The 17,693-nt window shown below is 39.9% G+C and overlaps 2 protein-coding genes across 2 annotated transcripts; both read right to left on the reverse strand.

The window, feature by feature from the left end:
- Positions 1-2,277: 2,277 nt before the first annotated feature.
- Positions 2,278-11,495, reverse strand: si:ch73-40i7.5 (amyloid-beta A4 precursor protein-binding family A member 3). The gene is made up of 11 exons (XM_053513710.1): positions 11,291-11,495; positions 7,984-9,261; positions 7,863-7,899; positions 7,635-7,780; positions 4,754-4,840; positions 4,506-4,679; positions 4,189-4,362; positions 3,704-3,916; positions 3,464-3,583; positions 3,190-3,330; positions 2,278-3,108 (listed from the first exon to the last, which is right to left on the reverse strand). The coding sequence occupies exons 2-11, from the start codon at positions 8,959-8,961 to the stop codon at positions 3,037-3,039; spliced, it is 2,142 nt and encodes a 713-aa protein (XP_053369685.1). The 5' UTR covers positions 8,962-9,261; positions 11,291-11,495; the 3' UTR covers positions 2,278-3,036.
- A 1,494-nt stretch (positions 11,496-12,989) lies between these two features.
- On the reverse strand, positions 12,990-17,209 carry pex11g (peroxisomal biogenesis factor 11 gamma). The gene is made up of 5 exons (XM_053513502.1): positions 16,914-17,209; positions 14,649-14,837; positions 14,372-14,550; positions 13,624-13,695; positions 12,990-13,484 (listed from the first exon to the last, which is right to left on the reverse strand). The coding sequence occupies exons 1-5, from the start codon at positions 16,980-16,982 to the stop codon at positions 13,274-13,276; spliced, it is 720 nt and encodes a 239-aa protein (XP_053369477.1). The 5' UTR covers positions 16,983-17,209; the 3' UTR covers positions 12,990-13,273.
- Positions 17,210-17,693: the final 484 nt, after the last annotated feature.

Below are 17,693 nucleotides of genomic sequence, written 5' to 3' on the forward strand. Positions count from 1 at the left end.
AGGAAGGCTGCGTTGCTCTAACTGAACTATACCAGGGGGCATATAAAGTATCATAAAGTGTGATTTAAAAAAAAAAATCCTGTACAGTATGCACGAGTTATGAGTTCTAAGTATATCTTGTGGGAACAAGATATTATCTTATCTGTAATTAGCCCACCTTCTCACCACAAAGCAAATGAACCTCCAGATTTATCCTAATACAGGGGGTCTGGATCCCCTCAATGCCTAAAACCCAGCCACTGGATTCATTGCCGGACCCATGCCCAGATAAAATAAAAGGGGTTCCATCAGGAAAGGCATCCAAAGTAAAACCTATGCCAGGTTGTTGTGCGGATCGAACGGTGCCCCTCGACAGGAGCAGCCAAAAGACTAACAACAACCTGACATTTAATCCTAATAAACATTTCCTGTCTTAGCTCAGTTAGGATCACTATTTTATTCTATTGTATTTTTTCTTTCATCAAATTCCTAGTGGGTCAGAAGTTTACATACTGTACACTTAATTAGTATTTGGTAATATTGCTTTTAAATTGTTTAACCTGGGTCAAAGTAGACTTTTACAAGCTTATTATTACAATAAGCTGCTGGAATTGTAGCCCATTCCTCCTGATAGAACTGATTCAAGTCACACCTCCTTGCTCACACACTTTGTTTCAGTTCTGCTCACAAATTTTCTATTGGATCATGGTCAGGACCACTCCAATTCCTTGACTTTATTGTCTTTAAGCTATTTTGCCACAATTTTGAAAGTATGCTTGGGGTCATGGTCAATTTGGAAGAACCATTTACGACTAAGCCTTAATTTCCCGGCTGATGTCTTGAGATGTCGCTTCAGTATATCCACATAATCTTTCCTCGTCATGATGTTATCTGTTTTGTGAAGTGCACCAGTCCCTGCTGGAGTAAAGCACCTCCACAATGATGCTCCCAACCCTGTGCTTTATGGTTGGAGTACTGTTCTTTGGCTTGTAGGCCTCCCCCAGACAAAAATCCTCATTATGGCCAAACAGTTTTGCTAAACTATTTCTTTAGAGGAGAGGATATTTCTTTGTTCCTAAGTGTAGCTTCGAGCCGGATTCTAGCCTTTTATGATTCTAGTTTGGAGCAGTGGCTTCTTCTTTGGTGAGCGGCCTTTCAGGTTACATTCTATCTCAAGACATATCTGTCTCATTTTACTTTGCATGTACAGTACCAGTCAAAAGATTTAATATATTTTTTCATTATTTCCTATATTCAGGAACAATACTGGACATTTAAAAACTATGAAAAAACACATACGGCATTAGGTAATAAAGTAACAAAATCAGTCAGTTAATCTGAGACATAAAGGTCAGCTGTTTTATAAGAGTTCTTGAAAAAACATTGTCAAATGCATTTGCAAAAACTCATCAAGCACTATAATGAAACTGGCTCTCGTGAAGACCATTCCAAAGAGCAAAACTTACCTCTGCTGCTGTAGAGTTACCAGAAATTTACAGCACCTCAGATTAGAGATGTTATGAAGACTTTGAGTATTAGTATCAGACACATAATGGTTTACAATGTAGAAAAAATAAAAAATTAATCAGGAAAGACCATGGAGTTGAAAGGTGTGTCCAAACCTTTGACTGGTACTGTACAAAAGATGCTTTTGTACCCATTTCCTCCAGAGTCTTGACAAGGTCATTTGCTGTTGTTCTGGGATTGATTTGTCAAAGTACATTATCTATCCGTAAACAGTTGTTGGAAAAATGATTTATGCATAAATAGATGTTCTAACCAACTTAGTTAAAATTTTAATCTGTAGATCGATTTTAAAAACAGTTTTAATGACTTTAACCTAATAGTTTTTAAGGACTTTAACCTTAAAAATAATACATTTAACCTAAATGTAATTAGTTACACTTAAACCTAACTTTAAGTGTAAACTTCAATCGTATACGTTCTATTTTACTAGAAACATCTGCATATTTACACACCCAGCCCAACATCTGGCAGCAGCGCAAAGCAAAAAGTAATTTAGATACAGGTAAAAAAGAAAAATTTTAATCTCAGTGCTTTTGACTCTGGAATAGTTGTTAATGCCAGATGGACCATTTCAAATACTGTTGATCTAAATTTTTTATGCAGGAAGTTCTCTGAAGTTTACACAGAACAATGCAGACAAACAGACCAATATTACCCATTGAGTAGCAGTTCTACAGCTTAAAGCACCTTCCTGATGGAATAACTTATAACTTTAGCTATACAGTATGTTACATCATACACAAACCAGTTTACAATAATAATAACACTCTATTAGCAAAGACCTGTTTTAATAAAGGTATCACAAACAGGATCACTGACAAGATGATGTTGAAAACAGACACTTCCTAAGCTATGTGGCCAGTCAGTCAGAGAGTAAAAACACCCTCTTTTTGATGCCACTGAAAAGTCGAAACAGCTGTTACCAATGATATATATGCATATGTAGTCTTAAAAGTAATGCATTATATTGATTTACCACTGAAAAGTGAGGTAGCAAGCCACCTGAAATAGATGCTGGGCATATCCTAAAACTCAGTAATAACTATTTAATTAAAAATACAAAATAAGAAGCTCTCATAAAATTCATACAGAATCAGGTGACATATTTTAGTCTTATACAGCAGCTTTAAAATATATGTATGTACGTCCTATTGCTTAAAAGCAAACATCTTAATGTCACTTAGTTTATTTTTGCAGACACCAAGGCATTGAAGACAGCATGCAAGCCTACAACAAGCGATACGGCAAAACAGATGCTTGTGACCTGCTCGATAAAGCTGTGGTACTTAAACGTATGAACAACTTTGTTGGAAAACATTCAAGCAGAATGCACAATGGAAGGCACAATGGAATACAATTGTGCATGCTGTGCGATTTGTAAAATTTTCTTGTGCTTAAATTGTGCTCTGTGCTTTTAGATGTGATTTCTATGACATGGATGATGTGCACCGTCATTGTTTGTCACATTACTTGAATAAAAAAATAAATAAATGCATCAGGACAAAAAGGTTTTTGCATGGTTCATCTGTTTCAAAGGAACAGAGGCTGCTCTTGTCCGGTTAAGAGACGATAGGTGGATGTTGGCATCGTCTTCAAGTGAATCTGTTAAAAGCAAAAGATTATTATTTCTTGCCAATGAGTTTAAATGGTAATGAAAGTCAATAGCAATATGTGTTCCCTGACCTCTCCGACGGCGTTTGTGAGAATATGGATGATTTTTTCATGTGGCGTGGCAACTACGCTCTGCCCATTGATTTCAATGATGCGATGACCGACGCGGATGCCACCCCTCTCTGCTATGCCTCCGCGCATTAAACTGCAAATCTGATATAAAAATTGGATAAAAAAAAAAAAAAAAACATTGGTCAAATATTATCACTTTATCACATGACAGTCAATGACATGACATGACAGTCAATGTGATTTGTCTCTTAGATTTGTCAATAATCTAACATACAATTCCGTCCTCTACACTGAAGCCCAGCTGGTATTTTGGGTTGGGTCGCTTAATAATGGCCATGGTCACAGGTGGACAGTGGACTATGCTGAGCTTCACCTGGGACTGATTTTTCAACTCCTGTTAAGGAAAGGAGACATAATAAAAAAATTACCATAAAAGTAAGGATAGCCATATTTCAGTGTCTTGCAGTCAAGCTATATAAATCATTGCCTTTTTACACTTGTACTCAGAACTCACTCGGATGATGTTGTGGCAGGTGGTGATGGGAAGGCCCACCAGGCTGGCCCCGTTCACTGACATGATCCGGTCTCCGATGCTCAGCTCCCCAGAGCGCTCGGCTACGCCGCCGTGCAGCAGGTTGGCCACCACTACCGTGGGCAGGATGGAGCCCCAACCAGATTCTACTATGGCAATACCAAGGATCTCCCCAACCTTCTTTATAATGCAAACCTTACCAGAAATAACAGAGAAAAAAATTCCTTTCATTTTCTATGCAAATAAATGACTTAAAATCAATTTTAACATTTAATAAGCAAAAGATGAGAAAAGTGACTCTGACAAGGTGCTTGTCCTTGTGATTTAAGACCCTCCAAGGACTTGGGCACCTCTAGTGTAACTAAATGAGCCATGTAATCTATTCCTTTTGGAATTCCATAAAACATAAATCATTATATAAAGTGTTTTGTGCTGTTTCTGTCTATAATGTTAAGAGTCTGTCTTACCTCTCGGATATTTTCAGACTGTGAAAAGTGCACCAGATCTCCGTTATAAAGTTCTTGTGAACCAAGGCAATACTCCCCTGGTTGGATTTCGCCGGCTTTAATTCCATTCGCTTGCAAAAAATGCTGATATGCCACACCAAACGCCTGCCCAATGGCCTGAGCTATAATCTGCGCCTAAAGCAGATAAACACAAGCAATGAAATAATTCAGTAACGCCCTTTAAACACAATACCAAATGTCTGAGCATCTGAAAATTAGGATATGAGGATTTCTCTCTTATCGGTGAATTCTAAGACATATGCGGTGGGAAAACTCACATCTGCAGAAGAGAACACATGGCATATCATCCAGCATTTCTTCAAAGGTGATGGAGAGCAAGCAGCTAAATCAGTTTTATGATCTGCTGGCTTCTTGCGCACCATCAACACTACAAGACTTTCGATATCAGCAATATAGGAGATCATCTGCAGAGGATGGTCCATCATAGCCTCCTGAGGACAAAATCAAAAGTCTTTGACAAACAAACATGGATGTTTCATTTTAATGTAAAGTAATCGTCACAAACCTGGGAATCTGCGCTTAACACTTTGATTCTCTGAGTGGAGATGAAAAGGTCCACTTCGGACATCGGCTGAGATTCTCCTTCAGGAGCCTGTTTCAGACACGCAACAGTAAGTATGTTTGTATGAGGTGTTTTTTTTTCCACAGGATGGTGCCACACAACACACAATATTACAATAATAGTAACATAAAGGCTTCTGAACAGCCACGGATAATTCGGCTGAGTTCACTTTGAAATGACACCATAAAGCTAGAATGTAGGCTCACCCCATGTAAGAAGAGGAGTTGGTGTCATGTAGGTATGTGATTACTGGCATCCTATGGATTAGACTGATGTAATGGAAATCGACTTTGGGAAAGTGGAAAACTATATCACGGATGACGAACGAGCATGCGAGATGGAAATTCATGACACTAGATATACTCCAGATATAGTATGGACTCCCATACTTCTTTACAAGTGAGGTCTCTGTCCTTGTCTGGAACTTCCAAGGGAGACTCAGTGTGGTGTAGGGGTTTTTACCTGGTGCAGAAGATGGCTGCTTATGTAAGTCTCAACTCTCAGGGAGGAAAATTCTGACTGTTGATTGTACATATACACCAAATAGCAGTTCTCGAGAGGTTACCGCCTGGAGACTCTGTATTGTACTTGCTCACATACACACTTATCGTCTGTAACACATTATCCTGATAACGAGGGAGTCCCAGGAGACTTAAGGAGTGCATGACGTGGGGTAGACCCTGAATGGGGTGCCAAACCATCACAGGGCACGCGAAAATATCATGTCTGGAGGTCCTTGGTAACCACCATCCGTACATGTTCCTCACTCACTCTCTCTCATTGTCTATACCAGTTTAACCTGCATAAAGGCCTACACATCTGCATGTCGTTGTACTGCTGGAGGAAACCGGAGTATCCGGAGGAAACTCACCAAGCACAGGGAGAACATACAAAATCCATGCATGCAGACCCAAGGCAGACTCAGATCCTAGAGGTGCGAGGCCACAGTGCTAATATTGTGTGCTTTAAGGGAATTTCATTGTTCATATTGGGAATGTTAGAGATACAAGGAGGACTGTGAGGAATGATGAAATATTAAACCTGGTGCAAGTCATTGATTGTCAGCTAAACATCACTGGCCAGTTTTTGTGTTTGCTTCATGAGAGGAAAGGGTATAAAGTACATTTTAACTCATGTACAATGGTCTATTAAGGCAGCATACTGTACGTCATAGATTATAGGTCCCCCTGTGCACAATTGAGCTGATGTCACTAAATAGTTCTCACCTATCTGCCTGGAGAGTTGTGCAAATTCGCATCAGCTGGTTTAGTTAATAGATGGAACAAATACGTGGCAGGGCATTTACTTTTTGATGACAGCGTGTCCACCTGTGTATGGAGATGGATGAAACTCGGGAATTTGCAAGTAAATTGTGAACTCGTGTGACAAATTTTTGTACATGATCATCAGAAGCAATCAGGCGGGCATAGATTGAGCAAAGACTAAATACTGATTATATAGTAGGTATTATATTGTACAGCAATTTCACATAAATTAACATTTTATTTATCATCATGACTGTCATTATTTTAAATGACCACCACAGCACACAAGTATATATGGCGTCCATCTAAATCTTGGAGCTGACTAGGTAGACGGCCCCTCCTTTGCAGATGTACGAAGGGGCGGGGCTGCAGGAACGACTGGTAATTAATCATCGTAATGAATCTCAGGCTTCTTCCAGTGATATAAAAACAAAGCGGGGAGTGTAGCTTGGGAGTCCTACAGAGGAGAGTCGCGTGGCGGACCTAAAACGCGAGAAGTGGCATGCGAAAGATGTGGTGTAATGTGCCAAAGGGGCTTCAAATGGAGCGAATGGAGTGGCGCCCTTTGATCACCGCAGTGAGGACAGCCCCGACCAGACTGCTGGAGCTCCTGCAGCATTTGACCTCTCAATCAAACCCTGCCGCCGAAGAGGAAAAGGCTGCTGTGTGTCTCACGTCACCCAGCTGGGAAAGCCGCCCAAAGGAGGGTTGTCCGGGAGATACCCGCCTGCTGCTGCATCAACGAGAGTTGGGAGGAGCCAATTTCAGCCGATCAACGAGATGAGCCATTTGAGGAAGTTTGCAGGAGCTGATGCACATGCAGGCCCACTCTGCCTGCTGCTACCGCTCACCAGCCTGTGCCTTCAGACCGGCATGTGCATTTTTTTCCCTTCCTCCATCCCACCATCCTTTTAACTAGAGATGCACCGAAATTTCGGCCGCCGAACATTTTCAGCCGAGATAGCATTATCGGTTTCGGCCGAAACGTAAGAAAGCGCCGAAAATAAAAGCCGAAATTGTCGCCACGCCTCTCCCATCCTCCCGTCTCGTTCGCGCTGTCATTACGCATCAAACACGGAGTATGTCGGCGGTTTGGAAGCACTTCAAAGTTTCAGATAAGGACAGCAAAGTTGCAATATGCAACATTTTTTTAATACAAACAAAAAGAAAATATTTTAAACATGTTTTTTAATGAAGCAATTTTCGGTTTCGGTATCGGTTTTCGGCCAAGTGCATCCAAAAATTTCGGTTTCGTTTTCGGCCCAGAATTTTCATTTCGGTGCATCCCTACTTTTAACCCTTTCCTTCCACACTATTCCTAATAAAATTGCCCCTTTTCCGTAAGACCTTGCCTCATGTCGTGTCTGTGTTTGTGGTGCTGCCTGTGCGTCAGACATGTTACAAATGATATTTCAGTGTGTGGGTTAAAGACAGAGGCAGTGTGGTCAACTGATCCTAAATTTGATGGTAAATTGCCACGGTTACAACAAACATCACAAATATCGAAAACACAGAAACGGGAACTGCAGGTAATTTCAAATCCAAACTCTATATTTCACCTTGATGCGATCTACAGCTTCTTGTGCCTGCGTCATTCGAGCATTCGTGGAAGGGTTCCTATCTGTTTGCAGCTGCGTGGAACCAAGGTATTTCGCTCCGAATATGATGCCATCCAGCAGATCCTCAGGATCGCAAGGACCAGGCACTAAAAAGCAATAATAAATCTACTATACAATTTCTGCAGTGACTTATGCTTTGTATATTATTCATTTATTAAATTCTCTTACCATCTTTATATGAAGCAGGCGCTTCAGTTTCAGCATCCTGTTTAAAAAAAACAAAAAAAAAAAACGTAAGCATTTACACAATGGCTACATTTAAATGATTTTCAAATTTATTTTCACCCACCACGTCAGCTCCATGAGAAGCCAGCTCATCTGAGAGAACACATCTCGGCTGTTGCCATTGCTCCATGACCTCCTCCTCTGGGTAGCCTGACATCATACCCTCATCCTGAAACGGGCTGTGCCAGATTTCTGAGCCATATGAGACAGAAACCATTTCGTCTGCCTCACCAGTTCTTGATATATACCTGGTCCGGCAGTCAGGCAGCTGTGAAATGTTCCCGAGCTGGCTCTCATTAGCCTGTTCTGTGTAAATGGGGCGATCTTCAAGAGATTCCTGAAATTCTTGGGGTTCTTGAGGTTCTGGGTCCTCCAGCAGCTCTAGCAGCTCCCTCTGGTTGCTCACAGTGAAAAGAAGGCCGGATACCGTGCTTTTCTCCGAGTGCGTGTGAGTTGTATTAAACTCAGGCACTGAGCATGAAGACGGCAGGTTCTCGGCTACATGTTCAGCATTAAAGTTTGACATTTCTACATGTGTTTCAGGGACAGAATCTTCACAAGGAGGTGCTGGGTGAAAGAGCTGGAGCTGATCAAGTAAATCTTGAATGTGAGCATGGTCTTGGTCATGCCGTCTCTGATTCCCTATTGGCTTTTGCCTCGTCTTTGCTAAATTATATTCCAGTGGTGCAGAAACATAAGATTCATTTGTTCTACATGTATTATTTGTGCAACCTTCAGCTTTCTGATTTGTGAGGTGATCTGGAAGTTCCTCAAGCACTCGATTCTCAACTTGTGTTGGCGTAAAACTTATGTTGTGAGCCCCACAGTCACTTAATTCATCCAAAGGTGTATCCATGGAAAAAGATCCAGGTTCTTCGATATCTTTAAGTGAACATGCTTCACTGGAAGAGTCAGACCTCCAGTCCAGAGGAGGGGGCTCTATTGGGTTAAAGGAATCCGGGTCCTCAAGTTTATCCTCCTGAACCTCATCTTGAAATGATAATGCCACCTTACTGTGAGTGATGTCTGCCTGCTTCTCCATGTCACGTCGGTAAACGTAAAACAACAAGAACGATAAAATCTGTCCGCTTGTTACGGGTGAGCCATCATACCACCCATTCTGCCACAAAATGTTCCTTGATACATGGTGCAGGTTGAAAGATAATCAGCGTGAACAAACAACAACCCAAAAAAAAAGGGTCGTAGTGACGTTGATATAACGATAACGCTAAAGAAAATGTTTGCGTTGTCTTTGATGACTTTGTTCTTGCTTCTAGAGATAATGAGAGGAACATCTAGAGGTGCATGATCATCTGCAGCGCGTCATAACACGTTCAGAAACCTGCAATAATTACAATCATAATTTATACCAATATCAGTGATTTCCATAAAGCAAGATCCTAATAACATACACTATATGGACAAAAGTATTTATCCAAACCTGTTGATTATCGAATTCAGGTGTTTCAATCAGGCAACTTATCCCCAGCAAAGGGCAATCTCAATGCTTCAGCAAACCAAGACATCTCAGACAATGCTATGCTTCTTTGTGGCAACAGTTTAAGGAAGGCCCTTTTCTATTCCAATATGACAGCGTCCCAGTGCAAAAAGCAAGGACTATAAAGACGTGGTATGGAAGTACTTGACAGAGCCCTGTGACCTCAACCCTATTGAGCACCTTTGGGATGTACTGGAACGGAGATTGCGAGCCAAGCCTTCTCGTCCAACGTCAGTGCCAAAGCTCTACAGAATGAATGATTACGAATTCCCACAGAAAAACTCCAAACTCTTGTGGACAGCCTTCCAAGAAAGTGGAAGCCGTTATAACTGCCAAAGGGGGACCAACTCTATATTGAAGTGTATGTATTTGAATACAACGTATTTTAAAAACTACAGCTGGGGGCAGAGCTTTCTCTTACAAAGCCCCAAAGTTATGGGATAGCCTTCCAAATAGTGTTCGGGATTTGGACACAATCTCAGTTTTCAAGTCCAGGCTAAAAACAGGCTATTTTTTTAATTAAGCATTTTTATAAATAGATTTGTCTTGGGTAAAGGAGCAGATCTGGGCGACTAATGGACATAGAGTATTAGGTGAACTGGTATGTTTAGATGCTGTCCTCCTCACTCTCGTTGATCAATCAAATTTGTTGACGTTGAGGTGATTGTTTACTTTACATCTCAGGGAGCCCTCATGTCTGTTATAGTTAGTCCTGCCGGAGTCCCTGCTTGCACTCTACACTAAATATGTATTAACATTACACATTATGTTCTTGCAACCATAACTAACTGCTATCTCTCCTCTCCTGCTCTCCCCGCTCTTGTTCTCTCTCCCCATCTCTTTCTCTCCCTCTTGTCAAGCTAAACATGTCGGTCCTGAGCTGCCAGTGATCCAGACTCCCTCTGCCCTCCGGACCTGTCTGACCCATCCTGGTGCCCCGCTTCTGGTTGGAGATCTCATCACATGGATGCCCCGCATGGATGTGTCTCTTAGGGATGCTTCTGGTGTCTGGGGATGGTTTCACTTTACCATGAAGACGGTTCTGGCCTTGACTGGTGTTGACAGATGTTTCTCTGAGGACTTGACAGTTTGATAGTTCAGGACTGGAATTTCCTACAAGTCTATCTGAGTCTCCAATAACTACCTGGACTCCATATTAACATCAATCAACTTCAACTGTTATACTGAACTGCCTGCCACCTAACACACAGTATGAATGCAGATCAATTCCTGCTCTCTGTTTCACCCGGATGAGGATGGGTTCCCTGTTGATTCTGGTTCCTCTCAAGGTTTCTTCCCATTACCATCTCAGGGAGTTTTTCCTTGTCACTGTGACCCTCGGCTTGCTCACCAGGGACTATCCGACCATTTTGATTTATACACATTCACATTCCATACAAAGTTAAATAATTCTTTTGATTGTGTAAAGCTGCTTTGCGACAATGACAATTCTTAAAAGCGCTATACAAATAAAATTGAATTGGTCTATATAGTGAAAATAATCTTATGAATATAAACTTTTTTAGTTTTTATATAGGCAACAAGTGTTGAGTTATCCTTATAATCACATCTTGAAATAATGTAAAGTATAAAAAAACATGCTTTCATACATCAAGATGTATTTTATAAGTTACATATTTTATATATTATATTGTTTTTTTTTTTTTCCCCCATAAATCTGATGTATAGTGTGTAATGGGCCAAAGTGTAGAGTTTTATCTCCTCCATATCCAATGCAAAACAATAACATACATTTAAAACATAACTACCTACAGTCAGACCTAGTACACAGACTTTTCAAGTCTAAATCCCATCACTATAGAGTACTAGTACTGTACAGTCTCAGCTGGCTTTTCACTCACTAATTACTCACCTTATTTACCGACTGAGCTGGAACTTCTCCGGTACAACAAAGTTGACGTGGTTCATCCTAAAATCCGTGTTTATCTGTCTAAGATATCCTTTACTTATACAGTAAAACCCAGTAACACTGCCCAAAATAATATCAAGAGGAGAAGGAACGAGATTTAAATAACCCGACAACTCTCAGAAGAGTTCAGCTCCATTTCCAAACCTTTTCGTCGCAAACGGATCCTGACTGCGCATGCGCCAAGGCACCAAGACACGACTAATCGATTGTCAATCGCTGCACCGAAAAAGAAAGAAAAGCAAGAGCAAACATAAGGGTTTCCTCTCTCTTTTTATTTTATTTAGTTAAGCGCGTCCACAAGTCACTTCTGTATTTACTTTCTCATTTGGATATTTTCTTCCTAATAAAATGTAGAGTCTTTTTTTGCTTTTAATACTATACTTTTGCTACCTATATATTTTTCCTAGTTTTATATATAGCTAGATACTAAACTTCTATTAAATAAATACACTGATGTAGGCCTATATTGTGCACTGTTTGTGTGCACAGGTTTTTCCGTCCATCACAGGCGTGTCACAGGCGTGCCATAGTAGGCAGTGTTATCATCGTTTTTTGTCATACTGTGAGCCTGTCACAAATCCTCACCGAATGTTACAGTAGGCAGCATCATCATAATTTTTAATGTCCTCACTAAATGTAACATTAGGCAATAAGACATCAGACGAGTTGGCAAAAAAAGCAACCAAAAAAGTGGACGTTGAGGTCAATATCAAATTGTCAAATTCAGAGGGGAACAGTAAAACAACAATGCCAACACAAGTGGGATAATGAACCAAAAGGGAGACATTTGCATTCAATACAAGGCAAATTAGATGTGATAAGGAGGAGAAAAACATTGGAAAGAGGAAGTATTATTTAGCAGACTAAGATTTCGAAACGGCAACCTTAATGGCGCTGTAAGCACCCAATGACACTCTGAGAGGAATACCATGAAAGTGAGCATGTTCCGCTCTCATGCAGGGAATACACGCATATACAAAAGAGGCTAGATATGGTGGCACAGCTCCAAGAACTAAGTAGAGTTCATTCTAAAAGTCTTTTAGAATGAGGAGTCAATGATCAGAAAAGAAAGTACATTATGCTTTTTTGAGAAAGACTGGACTGGAAAGTTGGCTTTAAGGAAAAGAGAAGATGAGAGAAAGCGAGAGACTGGCGGCGATACTTCAAGATACAACTTAGATGGCTTCAACTGAAAACACAGAGCGGTACTGAAAGGGTAACGTGTCGAGAATAAAAACTGTGTAGAAGTGCTGGATAAAGCAGACTAAGACTTCAAGACACTAAACAAGTCAAGACAAGATCAAGGAAAATTATACATTTTTGGGGGGGGGGCCTGGTCTACTTTAAAAGGCCAGGAAGACGAGACAGAATATGACCTACATTTGGCAGTAATATAACCTACTGGATTCCAACCGCTGATAAACAAAAAAAAAAAAAAGGAAGAACAATAGGCAGTGTTGTCTTTGTAAAAAACTTGTACAACAGGCCTATCCCAGGGAACACGGATCAGGAGGCAGGGGACGAGGACACAGTGCTAATCACTACGCCACCCTGCCGCTTAATAATAATAAAACCAGTGCTCAAACACGTAAATGACAATAACTAAATAAAGTTATTTAAAAAAACTTTCAGTTTTTATGTATAAATGAATACCTAAATTTTTATTGTATTTGATGACTTTGGTCAGTGTACATCCTTAATCTAAAGTGCTATATTTCTCTTACTTTACAGTTAGTCATAATTATATGCTGCATACCTTCTCTAAGATTTGGTCATGTACTTGTTATAGTGTATTATGTAAAATAATTATGAAGCTTGCATCATTACACAAACTTTATAATCAACAAGAAATTGAATATTATGTAGTTAAAAAAAAAAGGACATTCTTTCAGGTCTTCACAGTTCATCAGCATCAACACTGGCACGTTAATCGCTGGAACTCATGTGCAGCATGCCAAGCAGGGAGGACACAGTTCCCATTAGTCCAACCAGCCAATCAGGGAAGCGCCCGGCCCAAAGAAATCCAGGTGGCATCCAATGAATAGCGTTGCTCAGATCTGCCAGGCTGCAGAGAATATTAAGAAACTCTCCCCAAATCTGCTTCTGAATGTCAGCAGCAGCGGTAGCAGTGTTTTCCCTAAAACAAACAAAAAAACAATAACAATCACGAAACAGCATTAATCTTCTGCGCAGTTGGTATTCACAAAGCAGCTCATGCTGTAAAATAACTGAAACAACTTAAATGTGTTCTATGAACAGTAATGATGGAAACTCACCTGCTGTCCCCTTGTGCTGCTTTCCTGCATGTTTCTGCCTTCTTTCTTAATTTTCGAATTTGTCTGAGCGACCTGAAACCAAGTCAAGTGCTGTTCATTACCAACTATAGTTATTACAATTTGTTCTAAAAGTGGACGTGTCAAAATAAATTCCAAAAAGAACACTAATTTGTAATGATATTTGAAAAAGTGATTAAAAAAGTGATTTAATACTTAAAACTTATTTAGTAGTGAGTTTTTGAAAGATTCCCCATCGTAAGTTGTGATTTATTTTTAATTATATACAGATATCCTGCATATTTCTTTCTTAATTTGGAACAATTCTGAAGCGCAAAATGACAAAAAATACCAGACCACAAAACTCACATATCACAGTTGTACATAATTTGGATTATTATACGTACATAGCTTTGTTAACCTACAGTCCGAAAACCAGCAGTTGCATTAAAACAAAATTTAATTAATTATGCCTTTAATTAATGTTGATGGAATTAATTATTAAACTGTGTTGTTATTTGTCTTTCTGTGGCTTCCGTCAAGGGGTTGCAACAGAGGACTCAATCCACACACAGTTTGGCACTGGATTTAAGTTTTACACTAGATGCCCTCAGATTTTATCTGGGCTTGGGACAGGCAGTGCATCCATTGGCTGGGGTTTTGAATAAAATTTTATATACGCTATTAAAATTAGTGAAATATCAAAAACAAGAATAAGCAGCTGTGTAAGCCGTAACTTCTCCTGATTTACCTGAGTGTACCCAGTAGTAAAGACACACCCCACAGAACTGTGCTTAGTGTCCACCATTTGTCAGACTTGACTTTAATAAGCTGCGCATCAGCAGCCCAGGCTACGTGTTCGCAGGGATAATACAGTTGATCTGCAACGTTAATCAGCACCGACATGCACCGTAGCACCTTGTCCTCCTCCTGTAAATGACAGGCAAAATACTAAACACCTTCTCCACTCTTTTAGTAGTCGACAGCTATCATGTAAGCACTATGTGTGAACCAAACTTGGACATTACCGTGGATCCTAGACCATAGCTCCGCGAGTACGCAGCCATAGAAAGGTCATCAAACAGCCGCAGTACCGTCCGGCAGTGACTGAGCTGAGCTGAGAAGACTAGGAGACTTTTACCGAACTGTGACGAGTTGGAGGTTTTTCTTGAAATGATGCCTCCGACCAGCTGCGATCCATAGCAAACTGTCCTTATCTAAAGGCAAAAAATATGTAGACAAAGATGTTAATGAAGAACAAGTTGTCATCTCACTCTAGTGAGCGGAAATGACCAAAATTAAACACAATAATGTGATCTGTAAGCTCAGGGTTAAGGATTTTACTCTTCAACAAACATGACATATAGCATGCCTTAACTGATTAACCAACTAATTAATGAGAGAAAATATACAATATTTAAACAAACTATTTTTTTTAAATACGTATTTGTCATGTGTAATGTGCGAGGTGAGGTTGCACATATCCTCTTAAAGTTTTTCCAGAATTTCAAAGACATTACAACAGCAATGGATCAATTAATAATTTAAGCCTATTTTAATTGAGATGACATGGCCAGTAAAGAATTCTACATTTCTTGCTGGTTGCCAGATCACTTTGTTGTTTTCTTGAGTGTCAAACTTATTAATGACAAACTAGGCCCTGCTTTTACCGAAATCACATGACGGATTCATTCGGCATTTCACATGGCTAGAGTAAAGGCTCGATCACATGGATGTCTCACTGTTGTGAACTCATTATATTGTGGATTCCTTTAAATTTATTAATCAAGATTCAGGAAAATAAACTTTTTTTTAATCTTTGAAATACAGTACATGAAAAACTAAAATGCACAACAAACCTTTGGTTAACATTAATGACCTCAATTGAGCTAATAAACCCTAATGTTGCTATTGCATTTTTTAAAATAGTTTTTTCTTTCCTTTTTCGGTTAATTTTCTTTACTGTGTATTTTTTTAATTTGATTTGTGTATTAAATTATTAAAACTGTTTGGCGAATTTATAGATTCTGTTCCAAGATTCCAAACAGTGACATGTTAGTTGCATTTAAATTCATGTTAATAATTTAAAAGAAGGAGAAGGACTGGGAACAATTTTAAAGTAATTTTTCCCAATATAGTATTGCTAGAATATAATCAGAGGGAAACCTTAATCATTCATTTATCTTCTAAGCCACTTAATACTAAACTTCATGAAACAACATGAAACTACTGGCTGGGAACACTCGACACCTAAATGAAACTTCATCTTGCCATCACTATCCAGACAAACTAGGAGAACAATACAACATAGATGGGACACGGATCTATTACACAACTTGGACAAAGCATATACACATTTACTGTACATATCGGACAAAATCTAGAGAAGCCAGTCCACCACAGGACATGTTTTTCTATGGAATGAGAGAAAATGCACAATCCTAGCAGTGAACAGAGGACATAAACTTTCATGCATCTTTCTTTCAGGTGCCATCTACGTGCCAGACACACTGGGTGACTGATATATATCCATGGTTTCTGTGGCAGATATTTAAGTTAGCAGCTTGACGCCAATTGTATCCTTGCACTTGGGAGTGAAGGACCTTGCTCAAGGGTTTAACAGTGGCAACCCGGCGGCATCGGAGCTCGAACCGGGGACCTCCTGGTCAGCAGTACAACACCATAACCACCAAGAAAGCCCTGCCCGCTTTCTTGCATCAAACCTTTTAAAAATTATGCAGAATATCTGCACAAATGAACAGAGCATTTTATTATAATATTAAGTACTGTATAGACAGGGCGGCACAAAGGCTTAGTGGTTAGCACTGTCGCCTTGCACCTCCGAGGTCCGGGTTTGATTCCTGCCTAGGGGTCTCTGCTCTTCCCGTGCTTGGCGGGTTTCCTCGCACAGTCCGAAGAAGACATGCATATTAGGCTAACTGGCATTCCCAAATTTCCCTTAGTGTGTGTGTGTGTGTCTGTGTGCCCAGTAATGGACTGGCACACTTCATGCCTTTAGCCCACTGGGATAGGCTCTAGAACCCACGCGTCCCTGTACAGGATAAAGTGGTGTAGACGATGAGTGAGTAAGTGGGTATTGACAGAGACTTAGACATTTATTTGACCTTTAATCGATTACTGATTAATCACATTTATGAACACTAATACCAGGCATTCAGATTTTGTCCAAAAACATGCCAACTGCAACATTTACTGTATATATACTACAATATCACACATTTTTGTCTGCACATGCATCACATGCATGATTTTAAATTGCACAGGAGACTCACCACTTTATCTCTTCCTCTGTAGGACTCCAGCAAATTCACCACTGACTCAAGTGAATGCTCCATGACCATGAATGTGTGATGTGAGCATACAGGTACATGAACACCACCAGACTGCTCCTGTGACAGCTTGCTAACTACTCTAACCAGTACTATCTCATTATGGAATGTAAATACAATACTATATAAAACAAAAATATATTACAATTTTCCTTTATCTCCTAACCGAAAACCAAATTGAACCGTGACACAAGTGTACCTAACGCTCAGCACACGGTGTAAGAACACATGAATAGCGAGCGAACTTTGAACAGGAAATTGTTTTCTCAGACCAGACCAATCGAGTACCTATTGTATGTGAGATCAGCTGAGCCTTCAGACACCAGGCATTGCTTCAAATGTAAAGACAAACATTAATGCTTAGTCACTGTCAAACATTTTTGAAAATGTAGTTTTAAGTATTAAAGGTTTCATTTATTAATCACACAATAAAACAATTCATTTTTCATATTGTAAAATTTATCTTTAGAACATAGCAGAAATACCAGGAATAAAAAGATTATTAGTTTTTAGTCATTTTTGTGGCGACACAGTGTTAGCGCTGCCACCTTGCACTTCCTGGGTCAGGGTTCGATTCTTACACCTCAGGGTCTGTGTGCATGTTCTTCACATGCTTGGTGGGTACTCTTGTTTCCTCCCACAGTTTAGAGTGTGTGTGTGTGTGTGTGTGTGTGTGTGTATGCCCTGCGATGGTCTGACACCCTGTCCACAGTGTACCTTGCC

The sequence above is a fragment of the Clarias gariepinus genome, chromosome 15 (assembly GCF_024256425.1).
Source record: "Clarias gariepinus isolate MV-2021 ecotype Netherlands chromosome 15, CGAR_prim_01v2, whole genome shotgun sequence".
Lineage (NCBI taxonomy): Eukaryota > Metazoa > Chordata > Actinopteri > Siluriformes > Clariidae > Clarias > Clarias gariepinus.